At 37.3% G+C, this 14,747-nt stretch overlaps 2 protein-coding genes across 4 annotated transcripts in view; one reads left to right on the top strand and one right to left on the bottom strand.

Moving 5' to 3' along the window:
* The window catches only part of aadac (arylacetamide deacetylase), a 17,537-nt gene extending 8,837 nt beyond the window's left edge, over positions 1-8,700 (top strand). Inside the window, exons 2-5 of the mRNA XM_060874483.1 lie at positions 2,455-2,683; positions 3,306-3,375; positions 6,691-6,862; positions 7,181-8,700. Coding sequence (XP_060730466.1) covers positions 2,455-2,683; positions 3,306-3,375; positions 6,691-6,862; positions 7,181-7,780 — 1,071 coding nt within the window. The 3' untranslated portion in view covers positions 7,781-8,700. The remainder of the gene's footprint in view (positions 1-2,454; positions 2,684-3,305; positions 3,376-6,690; positions 6,863-7,180) is intronic.
* A 1,410-nt stretch (positions 8,701-10,110) lies between these two features.
* On the bottom strand, positions 10,111-13,838 carry LOC132848621 (cysteinyl leukotriene receptor 2-like). Of its 3 annotated transcripts, none has more exons than XM_060874495.1 (3): positions 13,748-13,838; positions 12,088-12,245; positions 10,111-12,003 (listed from the first exon to the last, which is right to left on the bottom strand). In XM_060874495.1, the coding sequence occupies exon 3, from the start codon at positions 11,988-11,990 to the stop codon at positions 10,887-10,889; it is 1,104 nt and encodes a 367-aa protein (XP_060730478.1). In that variant the 5' UTR covers positions 11,991-12,003; positions 12,088-12,245; positions 13,748-13,838; the 3' UTR covers positions 10,111-10,886. The 3 variants fall into 3 exon arrangements, with proteins under 3 accessions (XP_060730478.1, XP_060730487.1, XP_060730498.1); XM_060874504.1 differs by lacking the exon at positions 13,748-13,838 and adding an exon at positions 13,543-13,685; XM_060874515.1 differs by lacking the exon at positions 12,088-12,245 and having other exon boundaries at positions 13,748-13,832.
* Positions 13,839-14,747: the final 909 nt, after the last annotated feature.

Genomic DNA, 14,747 nt, shown 5'->3' with positions numbered 1-14,747 from the left:
AAGAACAAAGAGACGCACTGAAAACACTCAAACACAACCAGGTGAATGCTCCTGTAATGAGTTACTTCCATCCTGACAGAGAAACCAACGTAATTGTCGATGCTAGTCCTGTTGGTCTAGGAGGCATACTAGCTCAGAGAGATAGAACCACAGATCACACCTACGTTGTCGCTTATGCTAGTAGAGCATTAACCCCAGTTGAACAAAGATACTCACAGACAGAGAAAGCCCTTGCCATTGTCTGGAACTGTGAACACTTCCATCTATATCTCTATGGTGCGGAATTCAACATGATCACGGATCACAAACCTCTTGAGTTGATCTTCAACAACCCTAAGTCAAAACCCCCAGCAAGAATTGAGAGATGGGCACTAAGATTACAACCCTACAAATACAAGGTTGTTTACAAAGCAGGAAAAACAAATCCGGCAGACTATATGTCCCTCCATCCACAAAAACTTCACAAATCTACAATCACCGATGACGTTGACACTGAGATACATATCAAATTCATCGCTGACAATGCAGTCCCAAAAGCCATGACATTAGAAGAAGTGAAAGCCGAAACAGCCAAAGACAACCTTCTTCAATGTGTTATCAACACTATGCACAACGGCCAATGGCACATATTGAATGATAATTTCAATTCAGAACGTGATCAGGCAGACCTGAGATCATTCCACAATGTAAAAGAGGAACTTACTGTCCTGGATGACAGAAGCATTCTTCTAAGAGGAAATCGTATTGTAATGCCAAAAACCTTACAGCAAAGAGCACTTGAACTTGCCCACGAAGGTCATCAAGGCCTAGTGAAAACTAAACAACTACTCAGGGAAAAAGTTTGGTTTCCGGGAATCAACAAACAGGCAGAACATTTACTTTCAAACTGTATACCATGCCAAGCATCCTCAACGCAGATCAAACACTCACCACTTCAGATGTCTGAACTACCTGAAGGTCCATGGCAAAATGTTTCTGTGGATTTTTGCAGTCCATTCCCATCAGGTGACTATCTTTTAGTTATCTTGGACGAATACTCCTAGACAAAGTCTTCTCCATCGCAGGAATCCCTAACGTAATGAAATCTGATAATGGCCCTCCTTTCTTCAGCCAAGAACTAGCTAACTTCACTACACACCTAGGTATACACCATCGCAAGATCACTCCGTACTGGCCTCAAGCCAATGGTGAAGTTGAGAGATTCATGAGAACGGTAAAAAAAGCCACGTCGACAGCTTTTGCTGAAGGAAAGCCTTGGAAATAGGAATTGTACAAATTTCTGAGGAACTACAGAGCAACCCCCCATCAGACCACTGGAATATCCCCGGCCGAATTGTTCTTCGCAAGACCTATGCACATCAAATTACCGACAGTGCACAGCTCAGTACACAACGATGCACTTAGGCAAGCTGATTGCCACAAAAAGGAGAAGATGAAGCAATACTCGGACAAGAGAAAAAGAGTTTCAACATCTGAACTCACAACAGGAGATTCTGTACTCATTCGTGAAAAGACAAAAGGAAAACTCAAAACGCAAAATATAATCCAAAACCATACAAAGTGATAAAAACAAAAGGCACAATGATTACAGCACAAAGAGGACAACACATCATTACAAGAAACACCTCACACTTTAAACCCCTGAAACAAAGAGTACATGTACCACTCTGTGATCTCTCTGATGATGAAATTCGAATATGGAGACAGACCTCAAGAACAAAGAAAACCTCCAAATGTTCCTGAAAATCCTGAGCAACGAGAACGACGTTATCCTAGAAGAGAGAATAGGAAAAGACCTCGAAAGCTAATGGATTACTAAGGTTAAAGCACTATGAGGAACATCTATAACATTAAAAAGAAAGTTAATATGTTCTAAGTTTTCTAGTCACAATAAGTTAATGTGTTTACAATGCTGAATGTACTATAATTCTATTGAGGATTTAAGTTAACATAATTTCGAGAAAATGCATTCCCAGTTCTCTCAAGTCTTATCAATAATGAACATGTCTAGGACAATGTGCTATTGTTGTCATGTTTAGACATTTTTCTTCTAAAACAAAGGGAGGGATGTAGTGTTGTACTGCCCCTTTAAGAAATAACGTTCCCGGCATTGATTGCTGTTGTGTTTTGTGTTGCATGTACTAGCAGCATGTAGTGTTGCTGAGAAAGTATGCAGTAAACCTCTTTGAAAAGTACACGTCTCAGTTGTTGTCTCGGTCATTACACATGCCTCACTAATCACTCTTACCTGCCTTGTGTCTCATGCCTCGTTAGCACTATTCAAATTCTACTCTTAAGTGTCTCACTGTGTTTCGTTGTCATGTGCTTGTGTGTAGACATAAGAATTGGCTATAAAGTCATATTGAGAACTGAGTTTGTTACATAACACCATCTATCTTCCCAATCTCTTGCTCTCTCTTTCTCTCTCATCATCATCCCTTCTTTTCTCCCCAGGCAGACTTCAGCGAGCTCCTAGGTCTGACAAACTACATGGACGTGATGATGTTCGTCACTTTCCTAGAAAGAGTGGTTCCTGTTTCAGACGAGCGGGTGAAGGTGGCAGAAGAACGTTTTGATGGCGTGGAGGTCGTGGTCTATGAACCCAGGCATGAGAGAGGAACAGGCGAGAGGAGGAGAGCCATCATCTACCTCCATGGTGGAGGATGGTGTCTGGGCAGCTCTAGTGAGTCTCATCATCTTATACTGTAGTTATCAATGCATTAATGGATCTCTATAACCTGACCTGATGAATTCTTGATTCTGATTGGTCAGAAGAAGCTCTGACAGTACTGTAGGTCTTTTAGATCAGATTCAGATCTTTTACATATTAACAACTTGTGATTAACAAACCTGGTGATGTTTTTATAGCATTTATGGAAGGAATCTCCAGTGTCTTTGTAACAGTTAGAGGGAAAGCTGTAATGTTCTGGTTTCCAGAACTGAGAAGCTGTGCTTTATTTATTTATTCATTTTTTATTTTTTTATTTATTAACATTCAAAGAGAGAAAAAAATAGCTGCTATTAATAACAGCCATTGGTAGCTTCTATAATGTAAGTGATAAATTGTCTTATAGACATTTCAAAGCATTAAAGTAAATAAAGAAAAAAAATAAAGAAATAACTGAATAAGTTAATACTAATAAATCACTATTGTTTAAGAAGAATAAAATGCTTTAGGACAAGCTGGAATATGAAAAGTGATCCACTTCAGTATCTCTAATATCACCAACACATCATGGATTATTTTCTATAACAGCATGGCTCTCTGTGTTTGAGTTCTAACATCATCTCTTCTCTGTTTACAGAAATGGGACCATATGATCTCCTGTCCAGGCAGATGGTTACAGAACTAAACGCAGTGGTCGTTTCTGTAGAGTGAGTATCTCAATATCACATGCCTTGACTATTTTATTTCTATTTGTAATCCAAACACAGTGATAAAAAGTTCATGGGTAACACATGGTTTTTATAGTTTCACCTAAATGCAGCACATCGTTATCCCTGCTGCTTTAAATAACAAGCAGGATGTATTGATTAGCGCATCTTTTAACGATAACGATCTTTTCCGAGAAATCTAATTTGTTTGTGGTTTGTGATTTTGATGCATCTTGTAACCAGAAAGTAGCTTTTTTATTTTTTTATCATTTATACTATTCATTATACTTTTCCAACACTAACAGACGTTTGGCAGAACCTACGCTGGATTTCACAAATCTCTTAGAAGAAGTTCAGCGTTAGTGTCCTGCCTCTAATGTATTACATCTGGTCCAACTTTCCTGACCTCATTTTTGGTGTTTTTTTTTTTTTTTTTTTGCTAAATTATTTGAAAAAAAAAAAAAAACGGTTTTATCACAAATTCATGGTATTATCCAGTTCTGTCTGCCAGCCAATCGTTATTAGGATGAACGTGTACACTCTTAGGAGAAAAGGGAATTTAAGGTAAAACCTTAAAACAATCAAAAATAAAGATTCTTAAATAGTTTATTTGTCATGATTCATGGTTCTGGATGGAAATGTTAACATCAATGGAAAGGTTCTCTGTAGTAGAAAAATGTTCTTGATGGCATGATTAAAAAAGAGGTATTTATTGAAAGGTTCTTTGGAGAACCAAAAATGGTTCTTCTACGGTATCACCCCTTTTGGTTCTTCTTAGCACCTTAATTTCTTTTTAAAGTATTCTATTGAGCGCTTCAAATATGGAACCCTTAAAAATGTAAAGGTGCCAGAAGAAACCAAAAAAAGGGTGATACTGTAGAAGAACCATTTTTGGTTCTCCAAAGAACCTTTCAGGAAATACCTCTTTTTAAATCATGCCATCAAGAACATTTTACTAGTCTAAATAAATTTTGGGTTTCAGTGGAAAAAAAAACCCTACAGAGTTCTTCGTAACCTGTAAACAGCTTCTATATACTGTAGATTCTTTTATTAGTTCATTCATTTTCATGGATTTAATTATTTTATTGATGCTTCGTTCTTTTACTAAAATAAATCTATGGATTATGGATCACGTCAGCTAAATATTTCAGATTATGAAGAGTTAAGTCTCAGTGCTGGACCCAAGACTGAATAAAATAGAAGGGTTGCATCAAGAAGCACATCCAGGGTAAAACCTCATACCAAATGAAATATGCGGACCAAGTGATCTGCTGAGGCGACTCCGAACAGTGAGCAACCGGAAAAACAACAGCAACAACTAAATATAAATCAAGTTGTATTTTTATTGATTGTATATGATTTTTTCCATTCAAAATTACAGTTAATATTGTATAATGCCCAAAAAATGTTAGATCTGGCTGCTAATATAGCTGCTTTATGTATAATTATTTTTAAACTATTTTAGACTTTTTAGATATTATTTTAAACTATTAAACTATTGTAATTTTTATCCATTCATATTTACACATTATATTGGGTAATGTTCTTTAAACGTTTCTGATATTACTCATGTAATAGCAGATATATAAATAATAATAATAATAGTTATTATTATTATTATTTATATAAGGATTGTAATATTTATCTATTTATAGTTACATAATATTGGGTAATGTTCTTTAAACCTTAGTTTCTGTTATTACTTAAGTTACAACAGCTATACTCATTACTCCTTTATTCATAAGACACGATGTGAAGCTTGTTGTGATTCAGAAAAAATTCAAAATGGTAAAGAATGAGCTGTTGCTATGGAAACAACCGTGATATCAAACACAGATCAACACATGTAAGACTTTACAAAGTACACAAGTAAAGCAGAATAGATTCATCGAGTTGGTTTATAAGGATCAGGTGTGAATGATGGTCAGGAGCCAGAGCACAGCGAGTTCTCTTCGAGCCCCATCTCCATTTGCTGCTCAAAGCCAGAAATGTAAATTTCTCATTTTTCCTTCCTGAAAGCTTGACTTTTGTTTTGGTTTGGAGTTAGAAGTGGAAAATTTAGAAATGCTTCCGGACAAAAGCATTATTGTAGAACAGAATTAGAATTCCATCATTTTCTATTTGGTTCGGCCATGCTGTGACTTGGCACGATCTCAAACACTATTTTATTTTATTCTTTCTTAGTAAAACAACATGTGTGGTCACATGCTCCAACCTGGACCTTGTGTGCGAGTATACACGCTCTGCATGAAATAATTGGCCAAGCCTCTCTGTACGTGAAGCAGAAGAACAATAAAAAATGACAAAGAGTTAGAAATCTCACTTGAAAATAGATGGGGGGAAAAAAAGACAAATTTTATAATTTTATACTTTTCTAAAATTATAATAAGTTAATATTAAGGATTTTGATTCTTATTTCTGTTAAAAATAAGATCACTGAGAGAATGTTACTAAAATCAGGCACTCGAGTACAAACAAGAATATCTGCATCTGCAACATTTTTTTTTAAAACAAGAAGTCACACTATAATTAGTCAGATATCGAAGTGTTTGAACAAGTAAATATACTGAAGTGTGTTCAGTATCTGAGGTACTGTACACTGTGAATGCACAAACAGAAGAACATATTGCAAATCTTTAGTAAAAAAAATCTATATTATATTTCATAAATCTACATAAAAATAGCTCATAATTTTAAATAAATTAAATAGAATAAATGAAAAATCAATTTGGCAAAATTCTTCATGAAGGAAAGCATGTATTTTTAAATATAAATTTTAATATATTAAACTTATAATTTTATGTTGCATAAATATTTACGCATTTTACTGTGCTCTTGTGCTGATCCTTAACTTGGTCCCAAATCTGCACACCTTATGTGTCACTAATTACCTCCCCTATTTATACCTGTTGTCTTGCGAGTTGCATTGTTTTGTTAGTCCTTGTTGTTGTGCATCTTTGATTACCCGACATTCTCCAGTTTTTGTTGTCAGGTTTCTTGTGTCTTTGAAGTTAAAATTAAGCCTTGAAAGGCTTGAAATTGATGAAATTTTTCAGTTGGATTCCAAAATACACCAGTGCAGTTGTGTGTATGTTTGTCTTACAATTTATGACTTAAGCATGGAATCTGGTGGAAATAACTGGTCAGTGAAGAAGACCGAATATATGAAATGCACATGGAAATGAATATTTAAATCAGATCGATCAAACAATCTGCAATCGGATCGAATTAATTTGGTTTGACAAAAATGTCAAGTTCTGAATGATATAGATTCAATCGAGTTCTGTTGTAACACAACTTATTGTTTGTGCACAGGTACCGCCTGGCCCCTCCTTACCACTTCCCTGTTCCATTTGAGGATGTTTACCGTGTAGTGAAGTACTTCCTTCAGTATGATGTTCTGGACAGGTACGAGGTGGATCCGGAGCGTGTCGCGGTGTCAGGGGACAGTGCTGGAGGAAACCTGGCAGCTGCTGTAGCACAGCAGGTGAGATACATTAGAATAATGTGGGATAGTTTTACATTTTTGGCAGCAAGGAGGCACAGAGGGTAGCATCGTCCACCTAGGATTGACCTCAAGATCAGGTTACTACAGGTCTCTGTGGAGTTCCTGTTTGAATTCCACCACACAATTCACCACACAGTTTCAGAAGGAAGAGGGAAGTGGTGAATATGGACCAGATGTACCTATACACAAACAGATCCAGGCCTTAAAGCAGAACAAGGGTCTTTCCAGGATTAATATTTTGTTTTGTTTGAAATTCAGAATTTCTGATCAGTCTCTAAAATGTATTTCTAATTTTAGCTGCAGCTGGAACCAAACCAGCGTGTGAAACTAAAAGCGCAGGCTTTAATCTACCCGGCTCTACAAGCCCTGGATTTGAACACGCCGTCGTACCAGCAGAACCAGCATATGCCCATCCTACCACGCATGCTCATGGTACGCTTCTGGAGTGAATACTTCACCAGTGACAAAGCGTTCTTCACCGCAATGTTAACCAATAACCACAACAGCGCAGAATCTGTCGCAATGCTTAAATTCGTCAACTGGAGCGTCTTCCTGCCAGAAACGTACCGCAGAACATACAAATATAAAACACTGTCTGTAACTACAGATAAAACCTCGCTGTCGCTAGAGGACCCACGAGCATCACCGTTGCTGATGCCTGAAGCCGTGTTACGTCAGCTGCCTAAAACCTACATACTGACGTGTGAGTATGACGTACTGCGTGACGACGGTGTGATGTACGTAACACGCTTGCGTCTGGCTGGCGTCGACGTGACACATGAACACTATGAAGAAGGCTTTCACGGTACACTTATGTTCACGCTTTGGCCCACCGAGTTCGAAGTGGCCCGCAGAATGACGGACAATTATCTGCTGTGGCTGAAGGAAAATTTGTAAAAGGATATTTGCTACAGAATTGGTTTACATACAGTACCTTGTCTCGGAGACTCCTTCTCAGCACCGAGCTGCATTTAGATAAAAAAGTTGCTGTTTATGCATTTTGTCTGTCAGCCTGTTTCATGTGTTTTTCGTGATTTTAAAGGGCACAGTTTGATTTTCCGATGTCATATTATCAGGGTGTAATATTTTATGACTCATGACTCATTTTGGCTCGTAGCAGAGAAAAACAAATCTGAGAAATGAATATATTTTATTTAACTCTATCAATCTTTTGATTTATATCAGTGTAACAATATGCCAGGGATTTTTTTTACTGACATCCTTCTGGTAATTTCTCATGTTTTCCACACTTTAGGCTCAACAGGGTTTGGCAAGCAGTAAAGTAAAAGCACATGTTTTTTTCCCAAATGTTAAACTCATATGGTTTTATTCTGTTGACTTCATTCCACCATTTCTCTATTCTTAAGTGCCTTAGAAAGTGTGTGCACAGAACAGCAGAGTGTGAAAATGTATTGTTAAATTGTTAGATTTCGCAAATGGGCTATTATCTGAAGCATGCTGTGATGTAACACACTCTTATCAAGCTGATTTATAGCCCCTCCCTCCCACCCCCACACACCTCCTCATCATTACTCCAGCTTTGGTTTATTATTCGAGCACTTTAGTGTTTCTATAGTAATGTGTAAGTCACAAGGACTTGTATGATGGACAGATTTTTAAAAGAAGATGTGTAGAAATTTTGCATGAAGTCTTCAGTATCAGCACTTTGTAAGAGTTAAGAGAAACAAAATAATGCTGATGAGGGAACAGCTGTTTCTAGCGACTAAAACATAAGCGATTACAGGATTTATCTTGTTTCATGGACATTCCAAGAGATTAAATGTAACTATAAATGGATAAAATAAACAGGTACAGTATGATGTGTTGTTTCTTTAAAACATATAACAAGTATTAATGTAAGCAAATTGATATTGTATACACAGGATAGCATACAGAATTAAGCCAAATTATGAAGTTTATTTTAACCCTTAAACTATAGTAAATGGCAAGGCGGTTACAGAGGTCAATGTCTCTGGTGGGAGTCGGCAAAAAAAAAATAAATTAAGAACGAGGAACCTAGATAAGTTTGGACATCATTGACCTAGATACAGTCTTAAGATTGGAAATATTGACCTAGATACAATCTTAAGATTGGACACTATTGACCTAGATACAGTCTTAAGATTGGACACTATTGACCTACAGTAGATACAGTCTTAAGATTGGACACTATTGACTTATCCCTTTCTGAATAAAGTAGTAAAATTTGACAGCCCTGACCTAGATAAGGTCTTAAGATTGGACATCACTGACCTAGATACAGTCTTGTGATTGGACACCACTGACCTAGATACAGTCTTGTGATTGGACACTAGGCATGTAAATTTGCAAACCTTGCTAACCTTTGTGATCCAATAAAAAACAGCAAGGCATGTTTTTGGTTGCTAAAAACATAATGTAGAAAGCTTGTCCCAAACATACACTGGGTTTCTTGAGGTACAATTCTGTTGTTTATGATTTTCTTAACAATTGAATTATCTTATTTCTTGAATTATCATTTCAAGTCATTGTTAACCATTCGTCATTTGTATAGCCACATGTACCTTTTATGAATAGACTTTAGGCCTTGTCTATAAAGAGTGAGCAGGAATTCTTTTTACCCCCACACCACCACCACCTTCCCAGACACCTAAGCCAAAACATTTTGTGTGGGATCATTCAAATAGAGTTCACCCAGAGGAGACGGGAAGGAGATCAGCCGAGGTATGCACTCATTCACCAGATAAAAAATAAAAGAGCTTTCAGTCTTGATGTGTTGCACATGGACAGAAATACATTCACACCGTACACAGCCAGATACTTGAATAAGTTTATATCAGCTATAAGTCTATTGCTGATATTACATGCAATTTGACACAAATTAAGCATGTAAACATTGGTAGTCGTAACAAGTATGGCTTAAATTTAATTAGATCATGATGCTAAGTTTTCATTTCCATTTTTGGATTTAGTCTCCAATGAATAGCTTTAACAGAAAGGGATTTCTGCCAAAAAAACCCATCACAGTGATTATCAAAGGGATTTTTCAAATAAGACTGAAATCACCACAGACAGCCTGCCACAAAAAATGTGGGATGAATTAGATAAGTTTTTGGTACAAATCTCCTAAAGAATGTGAAACCTATGAACATGTGAATGGTTTGGCATTGAAAGGATGTGTTGTGTACTTGTAGAGGATTAAGTGTATAAAACACAAAAGACAATAAAACAATTCAAACATCATTCCATTAGATTCATTCAAGTGCTTTATTTCAGCTACTGTCATGGAGGATACGAAGCTTATCCTGTGAACCAACGCTGGATGGGATGACGATCTATCACAAGGCACCATGCAGTCATGGTCGTGCATCGGTCAAGTTTCATTCAGCTATTGCGTTTGTATTGAATATATACATAGGTTCAAAGCAGTCTAAAATATGCCTACAAAGAAAAAAAACAATGCAATGCAATTATCACTCTACTGAGGTTCCATAACTATCATAGACAACGATTCATGAAAATGGGGACGTGTTAGCTTAGTGGTTGTGAGTTGCCACTGCTGGGCCCCTGAGAAAGGCCCTTAACCCTTAGTTGCTCAGTTGTACAAAATGAGAAAAAAATAATCTAGAGTGACTTGAAGAATGTAAAGGCATCTGCCAAATGCCATAAATGTAAATTAAATTAAAAAGAAAACCTGCTTGGAAAAATGTTTTAATTAGTGTGGATCTAAGAAGACAGATTATGAGGCTGATATATTGCAGATGTGAATATATACACAGTAGTTCATTAAATATACATTTAGTTAATTTGCTTGCTTATTTCTGTAATTATTTTCAGCTGTGGTGGAACATACGGTACAACGAATCACTTGTTTGACTCTTCTCTTAGTAGTTTCTGTAAGAACACTGAAAACGAGACCATTCAAGGAAGAAAAATAACCCCAGAAAGTCTAACAGCGTTTTTTTGATGCCTCTGATTTAAATATCATAAACAATGAACTGTAACAGAATGGTGGGTGGAGCTATCAAACTGTAATATCACTATTCTGGGAAAGTGACAACTCCAAAGGGGAACCTTGATCTGTATCTGTGGTCTTTGGTTCCGTCACTAATGGTAGCTGCACAACAGCTGGAGACATGGCACTTAAATTGGTATTCTCGACTGCACAAGTAAGGTACACACGAGCAATATACTTATTCATCACTGCTTTGAAGCCATGGCCCACAAACAGGAAGAGAATTGGATCCAGGCAACTATTGACTACAGCAAAGCACAGTGTCACAACCACCGATTTCTGCAAGTTGGTCAGCAACTGGCATGTCCCTGGGTACATCATGTAGTGGAGGTGCAGCGTGCGCTGGATGTGGTAAGGGAGGAAACAAAAACAAAAGATCATAAGCACCAGGCAGATCAGAGCCACATCACGCTGTCTTTGGCCAGCCTGGATCTTCAAGATGTGTCTGATCATGAGGGAGTAGCAAATCAATACCACTGTTAGGGGAAGCAAAAAGCAGGTCACCAGCACCACCAAGTTGAAATGATACAGCAAAGCCCAGGACTCTTTTCCTGCTGGTTCCAGGCATCCCTCAGCCCGCATGCTGAACCCAGATGTAATCCAGATGTATAAAATGTTCCCACCTACCACAAAGACCCAGATTCCCCAGCACATCAAACGAGCCCATCTGCAAGCCTCACTGTTCTGGAGTCGGACTCGACCCGCCAGCACCAGGTAGCGGCACAAGCTAAGAGCTGTCAGAAAGAAGATACTGCAATACATGCTGATGTAGAACAAGAAGGTGGAGAAACGACAAGCAAGGTTCAAATGTGAAGTCGTGGACTTGGGTGACAATTCCTTCAAACTGATCAAGCTGCTGAAGTAATAGGCGATCCGTAATGGCAATGTCAGGATGAAGATGAGGTCTGATACAGCAAGGTGGATGAGAAAGATGGTCGAGAGACGATTCTTCACCGAGAGTTTGCAGAAGACGTACAGAGCGCCGACGTTCCCCAAGAGACCAAAAATAAAGACCAGGCTGAAGACCACAGTATAGGTGGTGAATTTGTATTCCTCTGAGTGGTTACAGTTAGGACTTTTAAAGACTGAGTTGTTGGCATCTCCACTTTCCATCGCTCATCAGCTCCTGCAAATCGAAATAGAAAATGGTGAAAATAAGGCTGCATTTGATATAAAAGTTTCAGAAAAATAATCAACTCTAGCGTTTAACCTTTTTAATACAAATTCCTGATCCTTGTTAACAATCCAAACAGGGAAGAGCTTAGCCAGAGCCTTAGCTCGGACCATGAGCTGGCTCAGAGATGCAGAGTGATTATTTCATCACTGTTATTTTTCAGCAAGAAGGAAACCTGAGATCTACATTATCCCCTGAAGAAAAGAAAAACAATGATGAAAGTCAAGACAATGTTTTACAATGTCACTGTGGTATGCACAGTAATAAAATGTACACCGGCAGCACAACAGGGTTTAATAGCAATGATGAATAACAGGCCATGAGCAAAAAAAAATTAAAATCTTACTAAAGATCTCTTCTTAAATAAGACTTTACTAAGTAAATATGCATGTCATTGATGTGTATACGTGGCAGATCTCATAACGATAAACAGCACCATCACCTCTTAAAAATTTTATTTTTTTTTTTACCAAAAATGAGTCATATACGTTGAATGTTGTGGTAGTATATTCATTCATTCATTCATTCATTCATTCATTCATCTTCTACCGCTTATCTTAAAAGTGTATTTAGAAAATAAAAGAAATCTGATTCAAGTATAGAAATACAGTTTAAGGAAGTAGAAGAAATTATCAAAGCTTTTAAATTCATGATAGAGAGAGCTTGTATACTGTGTGTAAAATGAGCTGCAATTGTATTGTAATCAGACTGGAAAGTACAAAGTGAAGAAAGGATGTTGAGCAGAAAACCAATTCCTGTCCTATGTAGGGAAAATTCCAGAGGAAATGATTGATAATTTGTGAAAGTGTCGTTTACTTTTACATCTACATTGTTTAGCAGACATGGGGGCACGGTGGCTTAGTGGTTAGCATGTTCGCCTCACACCTCCAGGGTTGGGGGTTCGATTCCCGCCTCCGCCTTGTGTGTGTGGAGTTTGCATGTTCTCCCCGTGCCTCGGGGGTTTCCTTCCCCGGTCCAAAGACATGCATGGTAGGTTGATTGGCATCTCTGGAAAATTGTCCGTAGTGTGTGATTGCGTGAGTTAATGAGAGTGTGTGTGCCCTGTGATGGGTGCCCAAGGCAGGGTGTATCCTGCCTTGATGCCCAATGACGTCTGAGATAGGCACAGGCTCCCCGTGACCCGAGGTACAGTAGTTTGGATAAGCGGTAGAAGATGAGTGATGAGTGAGTGAGTTTTTATTTGCAAATATTATTTTAATTCTATTTGATTGAAAAATGTATTCATTAATAATAAATGGTTTTCTATTAGTAATATTTGTATAGAATATTTAGTGGAAGTAAATTATATTATATTAGTATTTGAAGTATACATTACGTTTAGCAACCAACCATTAAAATTGATAGATAGATAGATAGATAGATAGATAGATAGATAGATAGATAGATAGATAGATACTATGAACATATGAGCAAGACTGTATAAGCTACAGTAAATAATAATAAAAAAATCTCTATGTAAATTTCAATCACCTGTTTATTTTTTTCCCCAATTCATGACATGAAATGACATGAAGTTAGAAGTATGGCCCATATTTTTTCGCATCACATTGCAGGCCTAATCTAATATAATTCCTAAATCACGGCACAAACACGATCCATTTCTCCAGCACTAATTGTCATGTTCTTATCCAAACCTTAAACAGCTAATATATGAAGTTTTAATAAAATATTTTACCTGAGTAAATGCCTTTCTCTGTGCTTGTCTGTCACCTTCTGATGTAGTTTCTGATGTACTTTCACAGTTATCTCGCTGCAGCATGTAGATGCACCTACAAAAAGGAAACCATGCTATCTGATTGCTCAGATAAACTGTTAAATGCATTCTAATCATTCGCATGAATCGTAATAAACACCACAATCTGGAACAGAGCGTCCAATGACCGTTACGATTGGCTAAGTGATAACAGATATTAAAGGAAGTGGTTTGTTTCTCACTACTTGTGAATATAAAAAATTAATTTGATGAACTGTTACCTTACTGTATTGTAATGTATCAGAAATATCTGAACTATTACTGAAGAGTCAGAACAAGTACTAAAATGGTGCTGGACATCCCAATGAAAAACCAACACAGTCTAATTATCGTTCTACTAAGGTTCCTTAACTGTCATAAACAATGATTAATTTCTAAGAGAGAGATCTAAGTGAGATCTCAGAAGCCTGGTCATTAGGTTGATGAATTGAAGATGTTTCTTGTACTTTATAATTAATACTACATATGTTTATGACCGTTTTGTGTGAGATATTTCAATGAGGTTGCTTCAAGTAAAGACATTTTTTTCCCTTTTGCTTCAAGGGAACTCAAAGTGACACCTACTGGGCCTTGAGGATATCATACAAGGTTTTTACTCTCTGGAAAATCTGTGATACAGTACAAATGAGTATTGCTTTAGAAAGAAATGCCAAATCATATTATGCTAATCTCTATAAAGGTGTTGATATGGATATGCTAAATCAGGTGATACTCTAACAAGCTCAAAAGTGATTCTGAACATGGTACCATCAGCCATGACATGCATTTTTTTTTTACTACTATGCTTCCTCTGCTGGCTTCCTGTAGCTGCTCACAACAGATTACTATACAGATACTTAGCCTACAAAGCCCAAATCGGCCATCACGCATTAACCTTAATGTGCTTATCACACCCCACAGTGCACCACACTTTCTCAGATTC

Source organism: Tachysurus vachellii, chromosome 1, assembly GCF_030014155.1.
Source record: "Tachysurus vachellii isolate PV-2020 chromosome 1, HZAU_Pvac_v1, whole genome shotgun sequence".
NCBI classification, from domain to species: domain Eukaryota; kingdom Metazoa; phylum Chordata; class Actinopteri; order Siluriformes; family Bagridae; genus Tachysurus; species Tachysurus vachellii.
The sequence above is the reverse complement of the archived record's forward strand: the minus strand, read 5'-3'. Positions and strand labels throughout refer to the sequence as shown.

What these genes read in the sequence shown, in the direction of transcription:
- LOC132848621 (XM_060874495.1), bottom strand. Translation starts at nt 11,990, where the DNA reads ATGGAAAGTGGAGATGCCAACAACTCAGTCTTTAAAAGTCCTAACTGT.